Genomic DNA, 14,188 nt, shown 5'->3' with positions numbered 1-14,188 from the left:
TGCTACTCCTTAAAATGCTAAGTTACTACCTACCTGTTTAAATAAAAATAAAATACCCCCCTCTCCCCCCTCTCTAACCTCTCCCCCTCTCTCTAACCTCTCCCCTCTCTCTCTAACCTCTCTCCCCCTCTCTAACCTCTCTCCCCTGTCTCTAACCTCTCTCTAACCTCTGTCCTCCCCCTCTCTCTCTCTGTGTCTCCCTCTCTGTCCTCTCTGTCTCTCTCTCTAACCTCTCTGTCTCTCTCTCTGTCTCTCTGTCTCTCTAACCTCCCCTCTCTCTCTGTCCTCTCTCCCCCTCTCTCTCCTCTCTCTCCCTCTCTCTCTCTCTCCCCTCTCTCTCCTCTCTCCCTCCTCTCTCTGTCTCTCTCCTCCCTCTCTCTCTCCTCTCTCCCCCTCTCTGTCTCTCTCCCCTCTCTCTAACCTCTCTCCTCTCTCCCTCTCTCTAACTCTCTGTCTCCCCCTCTCTCTCTAACCTCTCTCCCCTCTCTCTCCTCTCTCCCCCTCTCTGTCCTCTCTCTGTCTCTCTCTAACCTCTCTCCCTCTCTCTCTTTCCTCTCTAACCTCCCTCTCTCTCTCTAACTCTGTCCCCCTCTCTAACCTCTCTCCCCCTCTCTCTAACCTCTCTAACTCTCTCTCCCTCTCTCTAACCTCTCTGTCCTCTGTCCCCCTCTCTCTAACCTCTCTGTCTCTCTCTCTCTCTCTCTCTCTCTCTAACCTCTCTCTTTCTCTCTCCTCTCTGTCTCTCTTTCTCTGTCTGTGTCTCCCTCTCTAACCTCTCTCCCCCTCTGTCTAACCTCCCCCTCTCTCTCTCTGTCTCCCTTTCTCTGTCTCTCTTTCTCTGTCTCTCTCTCTCCCTCTCTCTCTAACCTCTCTCTCCTCTCTCTCCTCCCTCTCTCTGTGTCTCTCTCCCTCTCTCTAACCTCTCTCCCTCTCTCTGTGTCTCTCTCTCTCTCTAACCTCTCTCTCTCCTCTCTAACCTCTCTCCCCCTCTCTCTAACCTCTCTCTGTCTCTCTAACCTCTCTCCCCCTCTCTCTAACCTCTCTCTCTCTCTCTGTCTCTCTCTGTCTCTCTGTCTCTGTCCTCTCCCCCTCTCTAACCTCTGTCCCCTCTCTAACCTCTCCCCCCCTCTCTCTCTCCTGTCTCTCTCTGTCTCTCTCTGTGTCCTCTCTCTGTCTCCCTCTCTCCCTGTCTCCTTCTCTCTGTCCTTCTCCCCCTCCCTCTCTCCCCCCACTCTCTAACTGTCCTCTCTCTCTCTCCCCCTGTAACAGTCACAATCAGAAGGTCCAGATGCACATGTTGGATCTGATGAGTTCTATAATAATGGAGGGAGACTGTCTCACACAGGAACTACTGGACACCATCCTGATCAACCTGATACCTGCTCACAAGGTAACTCATCAACCTGATACCTGCTCACAAGGTAACACATCAACCTGATACCTGCTCACAAGGTAACACATCAACCTGATACCTGCTCACAAGGTAACTCATCAACCTGATACCTGCTCACAAGGTAACACATCAACCTGATACCTGCTCACAAGGTAACACATCAACCTGATACCTGCTCACAAGGTAACACATCAACCTGATACCTGCTCACAAGGTAACACATCAACCTGATACCTGCTCACAAGGTAACACACTGATCAACCTGATACCTGCTCACAAGGTAACACACTGATCAACCTGATACCTGCTCACAAGGTAACTCACTGATCAACCTGATACCTGCTCACTGGTAACATACTGTCTCAACCTGATACCTGCTCACTCTAACACTCTGATCAACCTGATACCTGCTCACAAGGTAACATACTGATCAACCTGATACCTGCTCTCTCAAGGTAACACACTGATCAACCTGATACCTGCTCACAAGGTAACTCTGCTCAACCTGATACCTGCTCACTGGTCTCTGATCAACCTGATACCTGCTCACAAGGTAACACACTGATCAACCTGATCCTGCTCACAAGGTAACGATCTGTCTGATACCTGCTCACTGGTAACTCTCTCAACCTGATACCTGCTCACAAGGTAACATACTGATCAACCTGATACCTGTTCACTAGGTAACACACTGATCAACCTGATACCTGCTCACAAGGTAACACACTGATCAACCTGATACCTGCTCACAAGGTAACACACTGATCAAATCAAATCAAATCAAATTTATTTATATAGCCCTTCGTACATCAGCTGATATCTCAAAGTGCTGTACAGAAACCCAGCCTAAAACCCCAAACAGCAAACAATGCAGGTGTAAAAGCACGGTGGCTAGGAAAAACTCCCTAGAAAGGCCAAAACCTAGGAAGAAACCTAGAGAGGAACCAGGCTATGTGGTGTGGCCAGTCCCCTTCTGGCTGTGCCGGGTAGAGATTATAACAGAACATGACCAAGATGTTCAAATGTTCATAAATGACCAGCATGGTCGAATAATAATAAGGCAGAACAGTTGAAACTGGAGCAGCAGCACAGTCAGGTGGACTGGGGACAGCAAGGAGTCATCATGTCAGGTAGTCCTGGGGCACTCCTAGGGCTCAGGTCCTCCGAGAGAGAGAGAAAGAAAGAGAGAATTAGAGAGAGCATATGTGGGGTGGCCAGTCCTCTTCTGGCTGTGCCGGGTGGAGATTATAACAGAACGTGGCCAAGATGTTCAAATGTTCATAAATGACCAGCATGGTTGAATAATAGTAAGAGCAGAACAGTTGAAACTGGAGCAGCAGCATGGCCAGGTGGACTGGGGACAGCAAGGAGTCATCATGTCAGGTAGTCCTGGGACATGGTCCTAGGGCTCAGGTCCTCCGAGAGAGAAAGAAAGAGAGAAGGAGAGAATTAGTCCACACTTAGATTCACACAGGACACCTGGAGAAGTACTCCAGATATAACAAACTGACCCTAGCCCCTCTCATAAACTAATGCAGCATAAATACTGGAGGCTGAGACAGGAGGGGTCAGGAGACACTGTGGCCCCATCCGAGGAAACCCCGGACAGGGCCAAACAGGAAGGATATAACCCCACCCACTTTGCCAAAGCACAGCCCCCACACCACTAGAGGGATATCTTCAACCACCAACTTACCATCCTGAGACAAGGCTTGCCCACAAAGATCTCCGTCTGGCACAACCCAAGGGGGGCGCCAACCCAGACAGGCCGACCACAACAGTGAATCAACCCACCCAGGTGACGCACCCCCCCCCAGGGACGGCATGAGAGAGCCCCAGTAAGCCAGTGACTCAGCCCCGTAACAGGGTAAGGCAGAGAATCCCAGTGGAAAGAGGGGAATCGGCCAGGCAGAGACAGCAAGGGCGGTTCGTTGCTCCAGAGCCTTTCCGTTCACCTTCCCACTCCTGGGCCAGACTACACTCAATCATATGACCCACTGAAGAGATGAGTCTTCAGTAAAGACTTAAAGGTTGAGACCGAGTTTGCGTCTCTGACATGGGTAGGCAGACCGTTCCATAAAAATGGAGCTCTATAGGAGAAAGCCCTGCCTCCAGCTGTTTGCTTAGAAATTCTAGGGACAATTAGGAGGCCTGCGTCTTGTGACCGTCATACGTGTCTATGTACGGCAGGACCAAATCAGAGAGATAGGTAGGAGCAAGCCCATGTAATGCTTTGTAGGTTAGCAGTAAAACCTTGAAATCAGCCCTTGCTTTGACAGGAAGCCAGTGTAGAGAGGCTAGCACTGGAGTAATATGATCAAATTTTTTGGTTCTAGTCAGGATTCTAGCAGCCGTATTCAGCACTAACTGAAGTTTATTTAGTGCTTTATCCGGGTAGCTGATCAACCTGATACCTGCTCACAAGGTAACACACTGATCAACCTGATACCTGCTCACAAGGTAACGCATCAACCTGATACCTGCTCACAAGGTAACACACTGATCAACCTGATACCTGCTCACAAGGTAACACACTGATCAACCTGATACCTGCTCACAAGGTAACGCATCAACCTGATACCTGTTCACAAGGTAACACACTGATCAACCTGATACCTGCTCACAAGGTAACACACTGATCAACCTGATACCTGCTCACAAGGTAACACACTGATCAACCTGATACCTGCTCACAAGGTAACGCATCAACCTGATACCTGCTCACAAGGTAACACACTGATCAACCTGATACCTGCTCACAAGGTAACACACTGATCAACCTGATACCTGCTCACAAGGTAACACACTGATCAACCTGATACCTGCTCACAAGGTAACACACTGATCAACCTGATACCTGCTCACAAGGTAACACACTGATCAACCTGATACCTGCTCACAAGGTAACACACTGATCAACCTGATATCTGCTCACAAGGTAACACACTGATCAACCTGATACCTGCTCACAAGGTAACATACTGATCAACCTGATACCTGCTCACAAGGTAACACACTGATCAACCTGATACCTGCTCACAAGGTAACATACTGCATCAACCTGATACCTGCTCACAAGGTAACACACTGATCAACCTGATACCTGCTCACAAGGTAACACACTGATCAACCTGATACCTGCTCACAAGGTAACACATCAACCTGATACCTGCTCACAAGGTAACACACTGATCAACCTGATACCTGCTCACAAGGTAACACACTGATCAACCTGATACCTGCTCACAAGGTAACACATCAACCTGATACCTGCTCACAAGGTAACACACTGATCAACCTGATACCTGCTCACAAGGTAACACACTGATCAACCTGATACCTGCTCACAAGGTAACACACTGATCAACCTGATACCTGCTCACAAGGTAACACACTGATCAACCTGATACCTGCTCACAAGGTAACATACTGATCAACCTGATACCTGCTCACAAGGTAACATACTGATCAACCTGATACCTGCTCACAAGGTAACACATCAACCTGATACCTGCTCACAAGGTAACACATCAACCTGATACCTGCTCACAAGGTAACACACTGATCAACCTGATACCTGCTCACAAGGTAACTCATCAACCTGATACCTGCTCACAAGGTAACGCATCAACCTGATACCTGCTTGATCCTCTCTCCTCCTGTCCAGAACCTGAATAAGCAGGCGTACGACTTGGCCAAGACTCTGCTGAAGAGGACCGTTCAGACCATAGAAACATGTATCGCAAACGTTAGTACTGTAAACTAATAACATACCTATACTATACACTATATACCTATACTATACTATACACTATATATACATATATACCTGATACACTATATCACATATACCTATACTATACACTATATATACATATATACCTATACTATACACTATATAACACACCATACTATACACTATATCATATATATACCTATACTATACACTATATATATACCTATACTCTACACTATATATATATATATATACCTATACTATACACAAACGTTAGTACTGTAAACTAATACATACATATACATATATACCTATACTATACACTATATATACATATACTATACACTATATATACATATATACCTATACTATACACTATATATACATATATACATATACTATACACTATATATACATGTACTATACACTATATATACATATATACCTATACTATACACTATATATACATACCTATACTATACACTATATATACATGTACTATACACTATATATACATATATACCTGTACTATACACTATATATATATATATACCTATACTATACACTATATATACATATACCTATACTATACACTATATATACATATATACCTATACTATACACTATATATATATATACCTATACTATACACTATATATACATATATACCTATACTATACACTATATATACATATATACCTATACTATACACTATATATACATATATACCTATACTATACACTATATATACATATATACCTATACTATACACTATATATACATATATACCTATACTATACACTATATATACATATATATACCTATACTATACACTATATATATATATATACCTATACTATACACTATATATATATATATACCTATACTATACACTATATATACATATACCTATACTATACACTATATATACATATATACCTATACTATACACTATATATATATATATATACCTATACTATACACTATATATACATATATACCTATACACTATATATACATATATACCTATACTATACACTATATATATACATATACTATACACTATATATACATATATACCTATACTATACACTATATATACATATATACCTATACTATACACTATATATACATATATACCTATACTATACACTATATATACATATATACCTATACTATACACTATATATACATATATACCTATACTATACACTATATATACATATATACCTATACTATACACTATATATATACTATACACTATACTATATACCTATACTATACACTATATATACATATATACCTATACTATACACTATATATACCTATACTATACACTATATATACATATATACCTATACTATACACTATATATACATATATACCTATACTATACACTATATATACATACTATACACTATATATACATATATACCTATACTATACACTATATATACATATATACCTGTACTATACACTATATATACATATATATACCTATACTATACACTATATATACATATATACCTATACTATACACTATATATACTATACACTATACCTGTACTATACACTATATATACATATATACCTATACTATACACTATATATACATATATACCTATACTATACACTATATATACATATATACCTATACTATACACTATATATACATATATACCTGTACTATACACTATATATATCTATACTATACACTATATATACTATATACTATATATACCTATACTATACCTACTATACACTATATATACATATATACCTATACTATACACTATATATACATATATACCTATACTATACACTATATATACATATATACCTATACTATACACTATATATACATATATATATACTATATACTATACTATACACTATATATACATATATACCTATATATACATATATACCTATACTATACACTATATATACATATATACCTATACTATACACTATATATACATATATACCTGTACTATACACTATATATACCTATACTATACACTATATATACATATATACCTATACTATACACTATATATACATATATACCTATACTATACACTATATATACCTATACTATACACTATATATACATATATACCTATACTATACACTATATATATATATACCTATACTATACACTATATATACATATATACCTATACTATACACTATATATACATATATACCTATACTATACACTATATATACATATATACCTATACTATACACTATATATATATATACCTATACACTATACATACTATATATACATATATACCTATACTATACACTATATATACATATATACCTATACTATACACTATATATACATATATACCTATACTATACACTATATATACATACTATATATACATATATATATATACCTATACTATACACTATATATACATATATACCTATACTATACACTATATATACATATATACCTATACTATACACTATATATATATATACATATATATACCTATACTATACACTATATATACCTATACTATACACTATATATACCTATACTATACACTATATATATATACTATACACTATACCTATACTATACACTATATATACCTATACTATACACTATATATATATATACCTATACTATACACTATATATACATATATACCTATACTATACACTATATATACATATATACCTATACTATACACTATATATACATATATACCTATACTATACACTATATATACTATATATATACTATACACTATACATATACACTATATATACATATATACCTATACTATACACTATATATACATATATACCTATACTATACACTATATATACATATATACCTATACTATACACTATATATACATATATACCTATACTATACACTATATATACATATATACCTATACTATACACTATATATACATATATACCTATACTATACACTATATATACATATATACCTATACTATACACTATATATACATATATACCTATACTATACACTATATATACATATATACCTATACTATACACTATATATACCTATACTATACACTATATATACATATATACCTATACTATACACTATATATATATATACACTATATACTATACACTATATATATATATATATACTATACTATACACTATATATACATATATATACCTATACTATACACTATATATACATATATACCTATACTATACACTATATATACATATACTATACACTATATATACATATATACCTATACTATACACTATATATACATATATACCTATACTATACACTATATATATATACCTATACTATACACTATATATACATATACTATACACTATATATACATATATACCTATACTATACACTATATATATATATATATATACTATACACTATATATACATATATACCTATACTATACACTATATATATATATATACCTATACTATACACTATATATACACTATATATACATATATACTATACTATACACTATATATATACATATATATACCTGTACTATACACTATATATATATATATACCTATACTATACACTATATATATATATATACCTATACTATACACTATATATACATATATACCTATACTATACACTATATATACATATATACCTATACTATACACTATATATACATATATATACTATACTATATATATATATACCTATACTATACACTATATATATATATACCTATACTATACACTATATATACATATATACCTATACTATACACTATATATACATATATACCTATACTATACACTATATATACATATATACCTATACTATACACTATATATACATATATATATACTATACTATACACTATATATACATATATACACTATACTATACACTATATATACATATATACCTATACTATACACTATATATACATATATACCTGTACTATACACTATATATACCTGTACTATACACTATATATATATATACCTATACTATACACTATATATATATATATACCTATACTATACACTATATATATATATATACCTATACTATACACTATATATACATATATACATATACTATACACTATATATACATATATACCTATACTATACACTATATATACATATATATACATATACTATACACTATATATATATATATACCTATACTATACACTATATATACATATATACACTATATATACTATACACTATATATATGTATACTATATATTGATGTGTTTTAGTACATCTATATTGTGTGTACTATATATATGATATATACACACTATCTATCGTTCAGACCAACTAACATCTCTCCCTCCCTGTCCCCCTCCTCCCTGTCCCCCTCCCCTCTCTCCCTCTCCTCCCCCTCTCTCCCTCTCCCCCCCCTCTCTCCCTCTCCCTGTCCCCTCTCTCTCCCCTGCCCCCTCTCTCCCTCTCCCCCTGCTCCCCTCCTCCTCTCCCTCTCCCTCCCCTGCCCCCTCTCTCCCTCTCCCTGCCCCCTCTCTCCCTCTCCCTGCCCCCTCTCTCCTGTCCCTGCCCCCTCTCTCCCTCTCCCTGCCCCCTCTCCCTCTCCCTGCCCCCTCTCTCCCTGTCCCCCTCCTCCCCTCCCTGCCCCCCTCTCCCTGTCCCCCTCTCTCTCTCCCTGCCCCCTCCCTGTCCCCTCTCTCCCTCTCCTGCCCCCTCTCTCCCTCTCCCTGCCCCCTCTCCCTCTCCTGCCCCCTCCCTGCCCCCTCTCTCCTGCCCCCTCTCCCTGTCCCCCTCTCCCTGTCCCTCCCCCTCTCTCCTGCCCTCCCCTGCCCCCTCTCTCCCTGCCCCCTCTCTCCCTCTCCCTCTCCCCCTGCCCCCTCTCCCTCCCTCTCCCCCCCTGCCCCCTCCTCCCCCCTCCCTGCCCCCTCTCTCTGCCTCCCTCCCTGCCCCCTCTCTCCCTCTCCCTGCCCCCTCTCTCCCTCTCCCCTGCCCCCTCTCCCTGTCCCCTCTCTCCTCTCCCCCTCTCTCCCTCCCCTGCCCCCTCTCCCCCCCTCTCTCCCTCTCCCTGCCCCCTCTCTCCCTCTCCCTGCCCCCTCTCTCCCCTCCCTGCCCCCTCTCCCTGCCCCCTCCTCCTCTCCCTGCCCCCCTCTCCCTGCCCCCTCTCCTCCCTCCCTGCCTCCCTCTCTCCCTCTCCCTGCCCCCTCTCCCTGCCCCCTCCCTGCCCTCTCCCTGCCCCCTCTCTCTCTCCCTGCCCCCTCTCCCTGCCCCCTCTCTCTCCCTGCCCCTGTCCCCTCCTCCTGTCCCCTCTCTCCCTGTCCCTCTCCCTGTCCCCCTCTCTCCCTCCCCCCCTCTCCTCCCCTCTCTCCCTGCCCCTCTCTCCCTGTCCCCCTCTCTCCTCTGCCCCCTCTCTCCTGCCCCCTCTCTCACTGCCCCCTCTCTCCTCTGCCCCCCTCTCTCTCTCTCTGCCCCCTCTCTCCCTCTCCTGCCCCCTCTCTCCTCTCTCCCTGCCCCCTCTCTCCCTCTCCCTGCCCCTCTCTCCCTCTCCCTGCCCCCTCTCCCTCCCCCCCCCCCTCTCTGCCCCTGCCCCCCTCCCCTCCCCCTGCCCCCTCTCTGCCTCCCTCTCCCTGCCCCCCCCCTCTCTCCCTGCCCCCTCCTCTCCCCCTCCCCCCCCCCTGCCCCCTCCCCTCCTCCCTGCCCCCCTGATCTCCTCCCTGCCCCCTCTCTCCCTGCCCCTCTCTCTCCCCTGCCCCCTCTCCCTGCCCCCTCCCCTCTCCCCTGCCCTCTCTCCCTGCCCCCTCCCTCCCCCTCCCCCTGCCCCCTCTCTCCCTCTCCCTGCCCCCTCTCTCTCCCTGCTCTCCCTGCCCCCTCTCCCCTCTCCCTCTCCCCCTGCCCCCTCTCTCCCTCTCCCTGCCCCCCTCTCTCCCTCCCCTGCCCCCTCCCTCCTCCTGCCCCCCCTCTGCCCCCTCCCTCCCCTGCCCCCCTGCCTCCTCTCCCTGCCCCCTCTCTCCCTCCCCTGCCTCCCCCTCTCCTGCCCCCTCTCTCCCTCCCCCTCTCCCTGCCCCTCTCTCTCTCTCCCTGCCCCCTCTCTGTCCCCTCTCCCTGTCCCCTCTCTCCCTGTCCCCCTCTCCCTGCCCCCTCTCCCTGTCCCCCCCTCTCCCTGCCCCCTCTCTCCTCTCCCTGCCCCCTCTCTCTCCTCTCCTGCCCCCTCTCTCCTCTCCTGCCCCCTCTGCTCCTCTCTCCCTGCCCCCCCTCTCTCTCTCCCTGCCCCCTCTCTCTCCTGCCCCTGCCCCCTCTCTCCCTCTCTGCCCCCTCTCTCCTCTCCCTGCCCCCTCTCTCCTCTCCCTGCCCCCTCTCTCTCTCTCTCTGTTCCTCCCTCCCCCTCTCTCCCTGCCCCCTCTCTCCCTCTCTCTCCCTGCTCCCCCTCTCTCCCTGCCCCCTCTCTCCCTCTCCCTCCTTCTCTCCTGCCCCCTCTCTGGTTAGGGACTCTCTCCCCCTCTCTCCCTCCCCCCTCCTCCCTCCCTGCCCCCTCTCTTCTCCCTGCCCCCTCTCTCCCTCTCCTGCCCCCTCTCTCCCCTCTCCCTGCCCCCTCTCTCCCTCTCCCTGCCCCCTCTGATCCCTCTCCCTGCCCCCTGTCTCTCTCCCTGCCCCCTCTCCCTCTCCCTCCCCTCCTCCTCTCCTGCCCCCTCTCTCCCTCTCCCTTCTCCCTCTGTCTGTTTTAGAACTGCCCCCTCTCTCCTCTCCTGCCCCCTCCTCCCTGCCCCCTCCTCCCTCTGCCTCTTTCCCTCCTGTTCTCTCCTCTCTCCCTGCCCCCTCTCCCTCTCTCTGCCCCTCTCTCCTCTCTCCTGCCCCCTCTCTCCCTCTCCCTGCCCCTCTCTCTCTGATGCCCCCTCTCTCCCTCTCCCCTCTGTCCCTGGTCTCTCCCTGCCCCCTCTCTCCCTCCCCTGGTGGACCCTCTCTGCCCCCTCTCTCCCTCTCCCTGCCCCCTCTCTCCCTCTCCCTGCCCCCTCTCTCCCTCTCTCCCTGCCCCCTCCTCCCTCTCCCCCAGCCCCCTTCTCCCTCTCTCCCTGTCTGGTCTCCTGCCCCCTCTCTCCCTCTTCCTGCCCCCTCCTCCTCTCTCCTGCCCCCTCTCCCCTCCCTGTTCTCCCTGCCCCCTCCCTCCCTGCCCTCTCTCCCTCCCCCTCCCCAGCTAGAGTCTCTCAAGGTGCCCCCTCTCTCCCCTCCTGCCCCCTCTCTCCCTCCTAGTCACCCCCTGCTCCTCCTTTCTCTCCCCCTCTATAGGACCCTCTCCTCCCCCTCTAGAGTTCTCTCTGGTCCTGTCTGCCCCCTCTCCTGCCCCCTCTCCCTAGCCCCCCATCTCCCTCTCCTGCCCCCTTCTCTCCTGTCTAGGACCCATCTCTCCCTGCCCCCCCAGCCCTCTCCCTGTTCAAACTCCCTAGCCCACCTCGACCCTCCCCCTGCTGACCTCTCCCTCTCCAAGGTATCTCCCCTCGACTGCCCCCTCTTCTCAAACTCTCTCCTCTCCCTGGACCCATCCTCTCTAGTTCTCTCTCCCTCTCCCTGCCCCCTCTCTCTCTCTCCTGCCCACCCTCTCCTTCTCCCTTCTCCCAAGCCCCCTCTCCCATCGACCCCTCTCTCCTCTCCCCTGTTCAAACTCCCTGGTCTCTCCCTCCTCCCTCTCCCCCTGCCCCCTCTCCCCCAGCTAGAGTTCTGCCCCCTCTCTCTCCCTGGACACCTCTCTCCCTCTCCCAGGGGGTTGTCCCTGCCCACCTTCTGTCCCCTGCCTCTCTTCTCCAGCCCACCTCTCTCTCCCCTCCCTGCCCACCTCTTCTCTCCTGCCCACCTCCTCCCTCTCCTGGACCTCTCTCCCTCCCTAGTCTCTTCTCTCCTGTCTGGTTAGGACCCTCTCCTGATCTCTCCCAGGTCTCTGTCCTGTCTGGTTAGGACAGGTCTCTCCTTCTAGTCACCAGGTTCTCTCTCCCTCTTCTGGTTCCCTCTCTCCCCTGCCTCTCTCCCTCTCACTGCCCCTCTCTCTCTCTCTCTCTCTCTCTGCCTCTGGAGTCTCTCTCTCTGCCTCTCTCTCTCTGCCTCTCTCCCTCTCTCTCTCTGGACAGGTGCCCCTGCCCCTCTCTCCCTCTTCTCTCCTGTTCTTTAACCAGGTGCTGGTGATGGGCAAGTCTTCAGTCAGTGATCTGTCAGAACACGTGTTTGATCTGATCCAGGAGCTGTTCTCCATCGACCCTCTGCTGCTCACGTCCGGTTCTGCCCTGTCTGAGTTCAAACTCAAGGTATAGGACAGGTCGACCCCCCCAGCTAGAGTTCAAACTCAGGTTCTGTCCTGTCGACCCCCAGCTAGAGTTCAAACTCAGGTATAGGATCCATCGTCCCCCCTGCTGAGTTCAAACTCAGGTATAGGACCCATCGACCCCCAGCTAGAGTTCAAACTCAAGGTATAGGACCCATCGACCCCCCCTGTGAGTTCAGCTAGAGTTCAAACTCAAGGTATAGGACCCATCGACTCCCCAGCTAGGTTTGTCCTGTCAAGGTTAGGACCCATCGACTCCCCCAGCTAGAGTTCAAACTCAGGTTCTGTCCATCGACCCCCCAGCTAGAGTTTAAACTCAAGGTATAGGATCCATCGACCCCAGCTAGAGTTTAAACTCAAGGTATAGGATCCATCGACCCCCAGCTAGAGTTTAAACTCAGGTATAGGACCCATGATCCCCAGCTAGAGTTCAAACTCAAGGTTCTGTCCATCGACCCCCCAGCTAGAGTTCAAACTCAGGTATAGGACCCATCGACAGTCACAGGGGGTTCTTTGATCTGATCCAGGAGCTGTCTGGTTCAAGGTATAGGACAGGTGACACTCCTTGTCAATGGTTCTGTCCCGTCTGGTTAGGACAGGTGACCTCCTTATAGTCGTCAGGTTCTGTCCTGTCTGGTTAGGACAGGTGGTCTCCTGATAGTTGCCAGGTTCTGTCCTGTCTGGTCCTGTCTGGTTAGGACAGGTATACTCCTTATAGTCACCAGGTTCTGTCCTGTCTGGTTAGGACAGGTATACTCCTGAT

General features: G+C 45.6%; 1 protein-coding gene across 1 annotated transcript in view; it reads left to right on the top strand.

Annotated features, from left to right (window-relative positions):
* Positions 1-1,269: 1,269 nt before the first annotated feature.
* LOC135561956 (sister chromatid cohesion protein PDS5 homolog A-like) overlaps positions 1,270-14,188 on the top strand; it is a 34,855-nt gene continuing 21,936 nt past the window's right edge. The window contains exons 1-2 of the mRNA XM_065004486.1: positions 1,270-1,390; positions 5,061-5,141. Of these exons, the coding sequence (XP_064860558.1) occupies positions 1,289-1,390; positions 5,061-5,141 (183 nt within the window). The 5' untranslated portion in view covers positions 1,270-1,288. The remainder of the gene's footprint in view (positions 1,391-5,060; positions 5,142-14,188) is intronic.

This window comes from Oncorhynchus nerka, linkage group LG18 (assembly GCF_034236695.1).
Source record: "Oncorhynchus nerka isolate Pitt River linkage group LG18, Oner_Uvic_2.0, whole genome shotgun sequence".
In the NCBI taxonomy this organism is placed as follows: domain Eukaryota; kingdom Metazoa; phylum Chordata; class Actinopteri; order Salmoniformes; family Salmonidae; genus Oncorhynchus; species Oncorhynchus nerka.
The sequence above is the reverse complement of the archived record's forward strand: the minus strand, read 5'-3'. Positions and strand labels throughout refer to the sequence as shown.